At 41.0% G+C, this 15,443-nt stretch overlaps 1 protein-coding gene across 1 annotated transcript in view; it reads right to left on the bottom strand.

The window, feature by feature from the left end:
- Positions 1-1,187: 1,187 nt before the first annotated feature.
- Positions 1,188-15,443, bottom strand: part of LOC104517492 (MNAT1 component of CDK activating kinase) — a gene marked incomplete at both ends in the record, with an annotated part of 51,934 nt that continues 37,678 nt past the window's right edge. The window contains 3 exon segments of the mRNA XM_010177788.2: positions 1,188-1,270; positions 1,272-1,368; positions 2,518-2,639. Of these exon segments, the coding sequence (XP_010176090.2) occupies positions 1,188-1,270; positions 1,272-1,368; positions 2,518-2,639 (302 nt within the window).

Consider the following 15,443-nt stretch of genomic DNA (forward strand, 5'->3'; position numbering starts at 1 on the left):
TTTTTTAATTATAAAAAATCCCTAACAAATGTTCTACATGATCCCTTGAGGAGTCATCCTTTTTCCTGCTCTTTGCTGGAAACTTTCTTGACAGCTGTCTCCTTCCTTATAACAGTTTACCAAGAAAGACATAGGAACACTGATGGCAAAACCTGAAGTGAGTCTTGCAGAAAGCAAGAGATTAAGATCTGAATATTCAAAAAGCCCATTTTACTAACCGTTTTGAAGATAATAAACTGTACCAAAAAAAAAGAAAAAGTCAGTAAATTACACTATGAAAATCCATAGTCTTCACGTTGGCATTGTCTTTGCAATGACTCTGACTCCAGAAACACAGAAGGTAACAGCCTGCACTTTAAGGCAACTATTTAGTAGCAATAAATAGCCAGACTGCAACCTGTAAAATTATTAAGAACATGAAAAGATGGAGAAACAAATAAAATTAAATAATTTTAGATTTAACCTGTCCTTATATGAGTCCAAATTAAGAAAAAATTAAGAAAAACCTTTATCAGGAGTGGGTAACATTGTGCCCAACCCTTCTGCCTCGCCCAGGCAGCTGTATGCAGCTGCCTGAAAAACCCCAAAGCAGAAGCCGAGGCACATTAGTTAAGCATTCATCATCAACAGGAAATGCGCATGAGTTCATATAAACACAGAAACACAAATATATAAACCAACAGCCTTGCATGGTTTAAGGTATTTCAGACACCCCATGGAATAGGGTTAGAGTTGTACCGGCTAGGAACCCACAGCATGGAGATATTTGTTTTGGAATTGTGAACAGCCTCAGGACTCAGAAGAACTCTTCTGGTGGGCACCACCAACCCACCCACACACCTCCCCTTGCTACCACAGCCACCCAGCACCCCTGCTGCTCTTAACTCTTTCATCACCTCCAGAGCCAAGCTCAACAACCCTGGCTGTCTGTGCTCAGAGGAATGAGCACATGTGTCAAAAAAAAATAGCACGTGTGTCTCAAAGCATCTCCAAGAAAAGTCTGTGACCGTCGTTTGCAAACCCTGCTCCAAATATACTCACATGCAGACACTGCAATGCAACTGCAGTGTCTGAAGGATTTTCTTTGGCAAGGTGTTGAGTTGCCTTCAAACCAGTGTCACAGGCAGTTAGATGGGATGGACGTGGATAGCACAGGGCTCCTGTCAGATCTGGACACCAGCACTCACCTTACAGGGAACCAGGCGAAGGGACTGGGCATCCTCCCTACACAAATCATCTTTTTCCCCACCCCAAGTGTTTTCATTTGTGATGAGGCTTAGGGCTGAGGGGGCCTCAGAGCTCCCCTCGCACTGGAGGTCCCTCACAGCTGTGCTCCATCCAAACAGGTGGTGAAGGCTGAATCTGGCTCTGCCCAAGTTTAAACTGCTAATTAGTATTTGGTCTCAGAAGCTTGATATCAGGTAATAAAATTTACAGGCATCAGGAGGACACAGAAACAACAAAAATGGAGACAACCCCAGTTCCAGACAGGCTTGAATTTTCTGAAGCACCGGTAGGTTGCTTATTTCCTCAAAAGAGTCTATCTGCCTCTATCATTTTCTGGATGAGATACAATTTTTCCTGTGCCAGTGAATTAAATGGGATTTCTGTTTGGATTTCAGTGGTCTCTGAAACTGCACACTAAAATGTCTCAACTTTGCTCAGTACTTTGTGGCTTCAGTCTTCCCATATTGCACAGTCAGAAATAAACTAGATGATCTTTAAGGTCCCTTCCAATCCTAACCATTCTATGATTCTATGATTTTTTAAACTCTTTCTTGCCTCGACAGCCTGCACTTTCATTCTGCCATATAACTGTCCAGCCACTAGAAGTGCTGGTGACCTTGAAAGTTAGGCCATGACGAGTTGGGTGACACTCACTATCCCGGTAGCTGCACACTTCCAGGTGACGTTTCAGCTACAAACACATCACCAGAGAGCAGACACGTCACCTTTGGACTTCCCAGCCTCCACTACCCTGGGTTTGCTGTACCCCTTCTGACCATGGCTGCACACCATGATGCTGCCAAGCTGCTGGATCAGCCCTGTATTATATTTTTTGACAAAGTGAAGCTTTGTGCTTCATTTCTCACAAACGCAGTTTGACTGTAGACAGCAGTCGACAAGTAAATCTACCCTTTTCCATGGCAAACAGCCCAACTTTAATATTTTTACTGGCTTACAGCTGGGTAAATTAAGCCCCAGATTTTTATTTATTTATTTTTTAATACCGTGCAACTGAAAATGAACAGCTACTTCACTATGACTGCCAAGGACAACCTTAAAAACACTAATGCAATCCAGTCCAGCTCTCAATAGATCTATAAAGGCTACAGGACCAAAAAATTCAGCTTATCCACCCAAACAAAATGTTGGTTGGGCAGGAAGTCTAATATTTCGTTAAGGTCCTTAAAAAAAAAATAAATAAATAAAATCTGCATGCTGGCAAACTGAAGATGGTAAAAGTCTCAGTTATAATGCCATGAAATGGTAATTAAAACTTGCTGTGTTACTTACCCCAGCCTTCCCAGCATTTCCAGCTCTGGAACTTGTGGTCCATATGTCTCCACTTGCAGAGGCTGATACTCATACAAAGCTTCATCTAGTTTTTGAATGGGAGCTAATGAAATATGCTGACCCTGTTTTAAAAGAAAGAAATAAATAACGTAAAATATTTCTACATATCAGGTCAAGGTTTTGTTTTGATTTTTCTGAAATGCAATGCAAGAACAAGCTGATACCATTAACCTGGTCCAGACAAGGACCATTCCATTAAAAACATGCTATCTATTATATCACTCATTTCTTCATGATTTAATTTTTTTACTGGGATCTACATTTTGGAAGTAATGTTTCATTAGCTATAACTGTTTGGACAAGGTAGGAAGGAAGGAGGAAAGTTTTATTGAAGGCAGGCTTACTGTTAGAGAGTGCAGCTGCTTCCAGTGTCACTAATAAAATTATTATTAGGTAAAAATTTCGATTATCAGAAGTAATATCAAACAAATGTCTCTGAGCAACCCTATTTGATTCTGTAATCAATGATTTCCTGAAAGCCCTAATTAGAAAGGGAAGCCGCTTTCATTTCTCTCCGCAGGCTTTGTAAGCTCCCATATATAATGGCTCTCAAGACAGAATTTTACAGCGCAATACAATTAATTCATTCAGCAAATTCCCATTTGTTTCATAACTAAAAATACAGAAACACACAAACATAAAACTTTCATTCCAGATGGTACTTTTGCAAGCCCTTCAGACCACTGAGAAACAGCTAGACATTTTTCTCCCCGCTCCAAGTCCCTGTCACTCTGAGCTCTCACAAAACAGGAGACTTGTGGCTGGAAAGGAGGGGTCAGGAGGATATGAGATAGAGCCAAAGTTAACAGATGTTGCTGCGTGACATTCTACACTGATTTGTTGATCTTTCACACAGTTTCAATTTTCTACTCTATTCTACGGTGCTCACAAAAATTAGCAGCAGCAGCAAAAAGACAGAGCCCTATGAGCTCCCCCAAAACAGCCCAGCTTCCCCTGCAGAAACTGAGCTTCACATCTGCAAAACGCAGGAATTTAGGAAAGTAGCAGTATTGTTTTTGTAGACATTTTGTCTGCAACAGGAGATCGGAAGCTTTCCACGGTGTAATGCTGCGTAGAAGCCTGGCTCCCACTGGTGATCACTTACTGAGCTTCACTTCCCTGGGGCCGCTCATGTAAGTATCTACTCGCTCAAGTGGAAACTAAAAGCTCCTAACGTGGGACACTGGGTTAAAATTAACTGAAGAGACAAAAAAAAAAGTCAGTAGAAAGGGAAAGCTGTTAATTAAATTTGTGGTTGAGGACAGCGACCTTTCCGAATTTGGAACATGGATATTTTTGTTTAGAGTTGCAGAAAATAGCTAAAAAAATTGAAGACATAAGTCCTTGAGAAGTCCTATCATGGATCTAGGCTGATCTCTATGGAAATATCAGCAGCTCGAGTTTTCCACTGGAACAGCTCTGTGTGTGTGATGAGAACAGATAGTTCTGGCCTTTTTCTGCGCTGCCCAGGAGCCTGGCAGGGCCGCTGCTATCACCCAACGCTGCGGTGACAGTGTCCTGAAGGCAAAACCTGCTGAAGAAAGTTCTCAAGTCAGGCATGAGCCACTCCACTGTCACAGTTAGCATACTGTTATTTCTGTGCCACAAACTAGTGCTGCGACATTAAAAGCAGGCAATCACACATTCAAAAAAAAAAAAAGGTTAATCCCATTTCATGATATATTATGATACAAAGGCAAGGTCTTTTTATATTGCTAGAAGTTGTCAATTTACAATCTATTCAAGTTTATGAAAATATTATGTTTGGTAACAACGTTCATGTGGGCGTGTTACACTCACTGTAAGAAATTAATGTTTAAATAAGACTTTGAGATTTAAATTTTTAACAATATCTTTGTCTCTAAGCAAAAAAAGAGATGTCAACATTTTACACATGTACACCTGGTGAGTGAAAAGCCTCAGTCTTTCCAAATCCAGAGCTGGAATTTTATTCCAGTCATAGAAAAGAAAATTCAGTTTCAGGCAAAGATCAAAACCATGATAAATATTTTGGGAAATTACTTGTGTGTGGAAAAAAGGAGCAGCTCAGATTGCAGGAGCCACAACTCTGGAGGGCATCACCAGAACAGCTGCTCGCTGTTAGCAGAGTTGCCACTGGTGCATTCCTAACACTTTTTTAACAAGTGAATTCTGCCAACGTTGGCCAAGAGACACAGGAAGGCTCCCAACAAATAGACCAGGCTCATCACAAGCCTCTTTCCCCACCACCATTTATGCTGCTACAGATGCCCACCTCTGTCTGGGGACTCCTGGGAGGACAGGATGAAAATGTTTCATTTGTCTTCCCCTCTCTCTGTGCGGTTCCCAAGGTGCCAGGGGTCAGAAGGAATCATGATGGTCATTTACTTTCGGATGGTCAACCAGTAACTGCAAGGGATCTGCCTATGAACGGTGGGGAGACTGACTGGTCAGCACAAACTGGATGGTGGGCAGTGGTGTCTGTGTCATGGAGAACCCACCAAGCCAAGCCAGGACCTTTCTGTGAAGCACAGTATTGTGAAAACAACACGCTGTGGTGGCCCAGAAAGCAGAAGCAGAACATGGGAAGAGAAGCAGCATATAGAAACTGTCCATCCTTGAGCTCATCTCCTGTCCTGCGCAGACCAGGATATTTTGTGTTCCTGTACAAAGCCCATGGACTGGCAGTTCAGTCAAAGCACCTTCTTTTGAAGGGCATCCAATCTAGACTTAAAGGTTTCAGATTATAAAGGTCCAGGCACATCCCCTAGGTAAGTGCCTGGGGGCACTAGTCAATTACTAGTCAATTGACTAGTCCAACAGTCAATTATCTCCACCATTAAATATTGACAGCTCATTTCTGGTTCATCAAGATCAGTTTCAAAGCACTGGCCTCTCCTACACCTTCCTCACCTGCATAGAGGGCCAACGTGCAAGTGTTAGGGACCAGTACGTAATTTTGCACGGCAAAACGACTGCACTGGTTTGTGTCCAGCCAGCAGATCTGCACCTCAAGGAGATGGTGCAGTTGTATGACACAGCTCATTTGGTTTTGTTTCCCAAAATCACAATGTTAGCTGATGGGCTTGGCAACATAGATTACATTCCTCTTAGCAACGGGGGGGGAACAAACCATGACTGGCTGTTGTTCCTGCCCGTAGCTGCCCAGCCTTGTAAAGGCTTTTTCCTACAACTGGATTTTAGTCTGCCCTGATTTGGGAAAGGGTTAGATGGAAGCATAAGAGTCACAACACACACGCCCACCTAAAAGAGGCTGAAACCTGGTCAAGCCCTGCAACCCCATTAGCTCTGTAGATGTTTTGGATATGAACAGGCTGTACCTACACTGCCAACTCCTCGCAATGTAGTTAGAGAGGTGTGGCCATGCAGGCTCCTGAGCACAGGGGCTTCCAGCTTGTGTAGCCCTGTGCAGGTTACAGCGTGGTCACAACACCGGGTATGGCACAGAGCGGTGCAAAAAAGGCTGGGATGGAAACCCATGACAACTTACCAGTGACAAATGTTGCCTTTCCTGTTTCCACTGATGTTGGAATAAGGTGCATTTACAAAAAATTTTGTTGATGTTAAAAGGCTCAATCTGAGCGATATTATCTCAGTTAAAAGCCATTTGACCAGTAGCATCTCAGTTTTATCTCTCCGTCCTGAGTGGTCCCTAGCCAGTTCATAAAAGACTGGTATAAAAGAGAAGCTTTTGTGTAACTTCAGAGACATCACAAGAGACACTAACTGTTACTTAGGACTTACACAGCACTTTTACAGATCCAAAAACCATTTCACATCTATGAGGTAAGATTTTTAAATTTCCTGTATTCCACCTAGACAACCAGCCTTACCTCTTTCCAGCATCAGGAGGCATTTATCAGCATGCTAAAACCAAAATGAAAGCAGTGGGTCCAAGATCCTGCTTTTGCATTGCTCTCTCCTGACAAACCTAAGATCTGACGTTGTGGTCATGGGTAAGTATTTCTAATTCCCCTTGGATGTTGTAATGTTTGTGTAAAAGAAGCTGACAGTATCCAAATGGAGATAGAAAAGGCTTCCAAGAACACAGACAACAGATTTTCCTGCCTCCCCTCCCTCCCACCCCTATCTTCCAGGCATACAAGTTTTTTCTCAGGGATTATTTTAGGCACCGTAGCTGTCTATTACATTTTGGAATGTATGGAACCACAAAACACACTGCTAATTAGAAGGAAGGCATTTGCTTATCCTTGTGACTTTGTTTATGTAAAAGACTGCACAGCAATGGATTTGTGAGGAACTGACTTTCCATTCATGTACCGTATGGTTTTAGATGAGACATTAAATTGGGAGAGGGGTTTAAATAATGCCTTTGCATTACAAATAAAACAGACTGGCTGATTTACTTTTCACTATCCTAGATATACTGTTAGAGACATCTCTCAGTTTAAATAATAAGAAACAAAAGCAGTAGCCAATTTTTGTTTCAGGCTGTGATACAACATGGCATGAAGGGGGGAAAAAAAAAAAGCTGTGGATTATATACAGAGAAGAGCTGTCCTTGCAATGACAAGGAGTTAATTTTAAACAAAAACTATGTCCTTTTAGGAAAAGTCACAGCTATTAGAACATCAAAATTATAATGTACCTTTCACACAGGGGTTTGGGGGGGGGACTCTTGGCAAATGCCAGGTATATCAGTATTTGCCTGCTAGCAGAAAGAGGTTATTTTAGCACAGAGAGTCCAGAAATATCAGCTCAAAGTGCAGTGTTCACACTTCTTCCGTCCTGTTGTCTCTTCCTTTCCCTGTCTCCAAAATGACATTGCCTTCCTTCACCTCCCTCCCTCAGCAGCAAAAAGAAATAACAACTCCCAGTCTTCTCAGAAATCTCTGAAGTGCCAAGAAGGAGTAGAAAGGAGACTGACACCAAAAATGTACTAGTAGGGGAAAGAGAAGGAACAGCTATGCCACAAAAACATCCCCAGGCAAGAGACAGAAGCCAGAGACTGGGGTCAGTAAAACTTGTCCAGACAAAGCATGTTTCTGTACTAGATGATGGAGCCAATCTTTTTGCTTTTTTAATTTCTCTTTGCTTGGGAACTTACTCAGGTCTGTTATCACCACACTACCAGAACACAGCACACATCAGATCACAGAAATATTCATATTTATGTGTGACATCTTATTTAGTCACTTTGCAGCAACATTATTTTTATTTAACTCTTTTCACCATCGCCTTCCCCAGCCCGGCGTAAGGAGGGCACAGCTAGACGAAAAGAAACCGAGCACTGTGAGATGCCAGGGCATGACACTGCTAAAACACACCCTGAGCATCGCCTCAGCTGTGCGCAGCACGATGGAAAGGTTAACAAAGACCCTTTCTGATACACTGTCATTTCAGTGTGTCATTATCCAAATGCTTCCAAGTGAATGTTAATACTATAAATTCCTTTACATTTTCAGTATAAGCAGTCTTAGGAAACTATTCTACTGTTAAGCTCACAACAGAATTCTGGTTTTGGAAACATTTCATGTTAATAGAATTTCTTACAGAACAATGTTAATGCAAATATCTTAGGCAATGCAGTCTGAGCCAAAAGCTGGGGTTTGGGTTTGTTGGGTTTTTTTTCAGTTCCCACCCTCCCAATTCACTATTGATAAATCCATGTCAGCAATGCTAATATGCCTTTCTAATTCTGATTAACTACTTACTTTAACTACAGGAATACTTAGGAAAAGGAGAATGAAACTGATAGATTTGGAGGGCTCAGTTAATATTATTTTAACCTTTACCCTCCCTGTCTTCCACAACTTTTTAAAATAAACATGAAAAATGTCAAACTAAAATGCATAATTCCATTTCTTGGCCTAAAATTCCTACGCCAATGAGGCTTTTCCAAAGACTTCAATATCTGAAACCAACTACTTTTCTTCTGCTCTTGAAAACCAACAATAAATCTCACTTCTTTACTCAATTGTGAAAAGTGCTATGGGGATATCCCAGTAGCAAGACAGAAAGAGTACAAATGATCTGACACAGAAACCACCAAAATCAACCCAAGTTTTCCAGCTGATCTCAAAACCAGAATCTGACCACACGTGGCAGGACAAGATAGATAAGTTTCACACCCTCTCTTCTCTCTGGGGTAGATGATTTCAGAGGCCTAGTAGCAACCTGACTAAATTTAGATCTCCCCTCCCCAGCAATCAAATTTGATTTTTGAATGCCACAACAGGTTTAAAAGATGTGCCTTCTTTAAAAATTGCAGAAACACAGCAAGAACTCAGCTATTAACAGAAATGGTCACATATGTGATTTATGCGATTAGCTACATGCAAACAGGTACCTGTGAAATTAACCACAGAGTGACCTGGGCTCAATCACACATCAGTTCTCCTGGCCTTCAAAATTTTCCTTCACAACTTTCTGACACACATAATTACCTGATCAGACTCGTCTTTAAGCTCCTGCCAAAAAGCCATATTTCTCTAATCTCTCAGAAGAAAGGCTGTGTCCAGCTAACACGCCAAGATACAAATCTTCTGGGTCAGCGCCAGTACCAGGATTTAGTGACTACTCTCTTCACAGAAAAGCCTGGTGCCTTCTTCACATCGATGGATCACAGTGCCCGTTTGGTACCGTCCTCTCCAGCGCTGGCTACTGGAGCCCCGTTCGGATTCAGGGGACAGTCTGGATGTTTGCTGCAACGAGTCACTCACTCGTTTTCAGAGACTCCAGAGTTCTGGCAGGAACTGACGAGTTTTCCTCAAAATCTCCGGCACTGTTCAAAGGACAGCCCGGTACACAAGACAGCATTGTTTTTTGAAACAAAGGATTAAACCACAACAGCATTTTCATGTAACTAATAAACCCACAGGTCACCCTCCTGGTATTCAGCACTTGTTTCTCAATCTTGCTCCCAACTAGGTCTCGGCTCCTAAGCGCTTACTCGCTTGTCTGCAATCCACTGTGCTCTATGCAGAAGTTCAGCTGCTTCTGCACCTTTTGCTCTGGTTCCCAGGATCTCCCCCCTGCACGTGGTACCTATTTGGGCACTTTCAGCTAGACTGAAGAGCTGTGCCATGAGTTGGCTGCTGTGGTATCTGGAAATCCTGGGAATGCCAACTGCATTTGCAAACCTCGCTATCAGCTCACACATTCTTTTTCATACCTTGGTTTTCACTGGGTTCGACATGACCCATCTCAGGGCACAACCACAAGTTCTTTCCATTTTCCAGAGACAAACTATCACTACCAGTGACTCAAAGTTAATGTTCAGTTCAGTTTGTTATGCCAGTTCCCAGTGTGCTATGTTAGTAATACAACATGAAGCAGAATTAAGCAAACTTTTGTTGTATCTCTACCATCAGACTTCTGGAGCCTTGATCATTTCGATCTGGCTATCAACAAAGCACAAGTTCTGCAGTAGCCAGTCTAATTACAGGATTAAAGGCTTTAATATAATATTGTTTTAAGTACCCACATTAAGGGTCTAATTTTTCAAGGGATGTGAAATAGAAATCAATTTGACAAATACCACTTTGTGTATCATGCCGTGTAACATAAAGCAAGGGACAGACACACCGATGGAGGTCAGAGCACAGCAATACCTGTGTGTTGCTCACAGACCAGCAGCAAATGTTTGAGTTTTGGTACAGCTGAATCTACTGGTTTTCTTATTTTGCTGCAGTAAAGCTGAGTGTTACGTTGATACGATCCCTCCATTATGCAAGAAAATTATTTAGGATTTCCTGGAGAACAGGAGAAGCTACAAAAATCAGCTACTTTATTAGTAGAAGAGAAGCTCATGAAGAAGCAGACATTGCTGTACTGTACTATCTGCTCTTTCCTGGGATCGTCTAAAGCAGCTCCCCCCACATCCAAATAGCCACAGCTATACAGTATCGTTTTTAAGGAATGTAGTTTGATGGATGATTTAAAAAAAAAAAAAAAAAAAAAAGACTGCTTAAAATAACAAAACCAAACCGAAAGCTGACCTCAGTCAAGAAACTCTGTGTACATGGGTATGTGTGAAAATCAGAGACATATTCCCCGTTTTACTGAAGCCTAGACCCAGATAAATGTTGATAGATGCAGAACACCACATTCAGCATGGCCTGTGTCTGCCTGATAAAGAGAAGAAATAAAGTGAGATTCCTTGAATAGCTAGATTTTTAAGGAGGGACTGCTAACGGTTGATAACTGTCTGGCAAAAGAAAGCAGGGAAGTTTTTATAGCAGTGGGGACAAAAAAAGGAATAAAATATGAAGAAAAGGATAATAAAGGCAGATGAAAGGAAAAGCATGAATAGAATAGGAAAAACAGGAAGAGAGAACATCAGAGTGAATTATTAGAAACAGACAAAAAGATAAAAAGGAGGGATTTAGAAAAACTGAACTTTAAAGTAGAAAAATAAAGAAAAGCATCATCAGGCATCAGCCTTCACAATATTTGTGGACAAATTTTAAAATAAAACTGAAAAGTGTTAGCAAGATACTAACTTACTTAACAAATTACTGCTTTTAACAAAGTGGAAGGTAGTTTATTTCTAGGCTTTCTTCCTCATTTGCATGCAGGGCATGCAAGTAGCCATCAGCCAATTATTCTGGGGACAGGAAGAGACACACTGCAAACGTAACACACGGTTCACGGCGCTGCTTTGAAAACGCATGTTAATTTTGTCAAAATAAACAAAAAAACTCCCTGGGGCAGAAGCAACTGTATTTTTAATCTGCAGAAAACATACTCTTTTGTCCTTCTGGAGAAGTTCTTCATCTTTCCATGCAAGTTTCCATCTATGTTTTAAACAGCTATATCTAACTATTACTTAAACCCCCCCCACACACACACGACAGCATTCACAGTAGCGTTCAAAAGCACCTGAATTTTAGCAGCACTTTGGACAGGATTCACAGAACTTCACAGGATCAGAAAGTCTATTTGTAAGCCCTGACTGATCCCAAGAGCATTGAGTCCCTCCACATACTCAAGAACTACGATGGCTGACTGCATTACCCTGGTTTCAGTGGCTATGGTTTTGTAGCTCCTTGAAGCACAACAACCAGAAACATCGAAGGCATCCTTAGTACAAAAAGGAATGGTTCCTGCTATGAAAAAAGAAAAAATCTACAATCTTACTTAGAGAAAATAAAATCTGTCAGCAAAACACCAATACAATCACACGGTAAATTCACTTAGTCCCAGAAATATTCTATTTATCTATTTATAAAATAAAGAGATGCCTCATTTGTTTTATCTTGTTCACTGGCTCCTTTGTGAAACATTTTGCTAAAACACTTGTATTCATATTTAAAAAAAAAGAAAAAGCAAGTGTCGCCACAGATTCTGAAAGAGGAGACTGCTGTGAAAGCAACTGCAGCACAAACATCAGATTTGGAGCAAGTCAGAGAGGCTGCCAGAGTATTTCCTGCTACAGGCTTAAAACAAGACAGTTTTGCCTTAAAAACAACACTCCCATTGTAGAAAGGAAGACTACTATATGCTCTGACATAAGTACTGGATGAACCCACATCAGCAGAATGCCCTGAAATTTAATAATACACGACACAGGGAAAGAATCACTCAAATGCAGCGTGCTGAAGATAAGGACTGACATCATATTCCATAGCTACTTACTGCTTCTTGGGAATCAACACAAACAAGCTGTAAACCAAGAAAAAGGAAGCCCCAAGAACAAGCATTAAGAACATTTGTTAATCAAAGGACTAAACATAGGAAAGTTCTAATTTCTTTGACTTTCATATATTATTTCCATACAGTAAAATATGTACTAAGCTCTCCACAGATGATGCAAATGTCTTACCCTGGCTCAGAGCAGCTGCTGCTCTGAGAAACAAACCAAAATGAGCTGATCATTTGAATTCCCTTAAAACTCATAATATTGGTCCAAATAAAGCAAAGTAGAGCTTATTATACAGTTTAACAAGCCATATCTAACATCTTTGTGCTCTTAAAAACTATAATTTAATTAACTTCACCTGTGAGCTTGTGGGGAATGTGAGAGAGGGGAGAAAAAGAAAAAACTCATTTTCTCCTTAACTCTGAAAATAGTTCAGGGTCCAAATCACTATACAAGAAGTAATAAAAATAGCTTGGTTTCTGGTAGCAATAACAAAAACGAGGGCAAGATTAATTCTTACACTTTTATGGCAAACAATCTAAAGCAGATGTTCAAGAATAAAAGTGAGATGTCAAAGTAGTTAATAAGTGCTTTTTCAAAACCAAACACAACAAGACAACTTGCAGCTTTATGGGCTTATAGAAAACTCTAAATCATCTCAGTCAGCTTCCACCCTTAGCCCTTCTCTATTCTATGAAGCTTCACAATTACCAAAAATGTTATATCCAAGTCCAAACCACCACAGATTGGTGTCTCCTGAACGAAAGCACATGCAAGTGAGCTTTGCTGATTAGAGATCAGCTGCTGAATCAGGGCCTTTGTGAACAGACATACATTTTCATGGTTTGAATATCCAGGATCTTTGGAATAAAGTCCCTGTCTCTAAGAGACAGAGTGTATTTTGGATACCTAAAAAAAGTTCAGACTGTATTTACATTTCCGCTAGAATACTGCAGTTTTGAGACAGAGATCAAACTTCACATTATAAGGTCAAAACCAACATAAGCATTCCTTAGAATCAGACTTCAAATAGATATTTGAAGTTATCCACACTTTCTTGTTTGCGAGTTCAAAGAATTGCTGATCATAAAGCAAACTTGAAGATATTAAATCTTCTAAGTACAAATTTCACAAAAGCCAATGTGTGCATGCAGGAGAATTGAGTTCTTCCACGTTTAATATGGCAAAAGTTTGTATAAGGTAACCGTAAGCACACCCTTTTCAAATGAAACTAGCTTTTATTGTGAGCACGAAAGACACTGTGTTAACTTAAAACACTGTTCACTTAGATGTGCTTTCCAAAAGGCCTTAAGCAGGATTATATTGATTTAAATAAAGTAAATTAGGCAAGTTTTTGCACTCGAGCTTCCCACACAAATAGGATTTGCCAAGCCTTTTGAGCCTAATCAGTGGTACAATCATACAGGTATACAAGAGACTGACTCAGCGCGCGCGCACACACTTCTAGACTCACCAGCAAGAGCTGATTTTTGGCTGAACACAAAGAATTGTCTCCTAGGCTGGCCAGTCCAAGTCTCCATCTACCTGGAAGCCATCCATCCAGCAACACTGGGCTACTGTGCATCTGCATCGCTGTTCCACTTCGCTACGTGAAACACAAACTCGTCGCTACAGGCATCGGAGTAACTGATACCGTATCACTCAAGTCAATGGGAGCAAATCAGAAACTCTAGAGTCCATATGAATAATAACACGTTTTTGTGTTTCCTTCCTCAAGTGCTGGCAGTTTGGAGGCATATTTCTCCCCCCTCACCATTGCTGGACTATAATCACTTTAATTTCATCGTGCCAAGGCAAACTGTTCAAGAAGCTTTCACAGCAGGTTTGGCTTAATAATCCAGGTTGGGTTTCTTGGGTTTGGTTTTGAACTGTCCAAGATTTGACAAGAAAAAGAAAATTAAGGTAAGGTGTATAACTCTCAGGAAAATTATATGTTTGGCAAAAGATGGCAAGGCCATATCTAAAATCTTTAACAAATAATCAAACCCTTCAAATCACCAGCAGCCTAAATAACTTTGCCCCAGCTCTCAACATAGACTTTTATCAACTGGTAACAGAGTGAGAAAACCATGTTTTTTCCTTTAGTTTCACATTAATCTTGGGTCACAGTTAAAACACAACACTGCATCGACTTTTCTTTCCCCAATCTCCTTTTCACAGTGGCTGCTGCATCAGCTGAAACATTCACTGAAGGCCTGAGCATTGATAGCTGGTGCATCTAAGAGACCTACAAGTAAAAAAAGGCTGCCAGAGCCTAAGAGCAGCCCAGTGTATGAAATCACCTAACCCCCAGCTACACCAGCAGCTACACGGGTCTGCTCCAGGGCATGAGGAAAAGTAGGGAGTTGCAGTGACTGTTTGCTGCTGTCAAGGAAATTCAGATTTGTTTAACCTTTCATATCTCAGATTTAGACCAATACTAAAAGGCGACCCTGTAATTCATATAAGTAGCTGCATCACAGCAGCCCAGCGAGGATAATGCATCACTGAACGCACCTACATTTGTTTCTGTAAAGGGCTACAGTTTGCTTTTAATTATTCATAATGCTTGGTAATGTACTTGGATGCCCTTATTGTACATACACCCAGCAAATTGTGTTTTAAGAAAATAACCAAGTCTCAGTAATTAGAGAGCTGATTGCACTGCTTAAATACTGTGTTTTTAAATGAGATGCTTTTTGCGTGCATGGGTGTTTCTGGGATATATGCATACACACAGATATATACACACACACAAATAATCAAAGGCCATTAGTTAAACAGGTTTTAACAAAAACTATCAGTGAACATTTTGCAAGACGCTGTAATGCCCCAGTGCTGTGCACATTTACACTCAGGATTCATTTAAAGGCACATCAAGCTAACAAATCTATTTGCTAACAGGAAATTTTATCATACATTTACTCAGGGCTTAGACTCAGATTCAGCAACACTGATTCAGCTTAGAAAACTACCCAGCTTTAAGCACACAAAGAGCCTTGCAAAGTCAAAGGAGCAGCCACATACCAATTACTTTGTCTGGATTGTGGCTTGCAAGTCCAGCCCAAGGAAGCCAAGCAAGCCTAAACTTGATTGCGTAAACTGAGCCCATCCGCTTCACTGCAATTACCTATGGCAACAAACACAACGGCCCAGGAAGCAGAGACCTGCAGAAACAGGCCTCCAGAGAAACACCAGCACCCTGACGACTCCGGTCCTCGTCCTTCCGCAGACCGTTCCAACAGCTCAGAAGTCGAGCAGC

This window comes from Antrostomus carolinensis, unplaced genomic scaffold (assembly GCF_000700745.2).
Source record: "Antrostomus carolinensis isolate BGI_N321 unplaced genomic scaffold, ASM70074v2 scaffold13021, whole genome shotgun sequence".
In the NCBI taxonomy this organism is placed as follows: domain Eukaryota; kingdom Metazoa; phylum Chordata; class Aves; order Caprimulgiformes; family Caprimulgidae; genus Antrostomus; species Antrostomus carolinensis.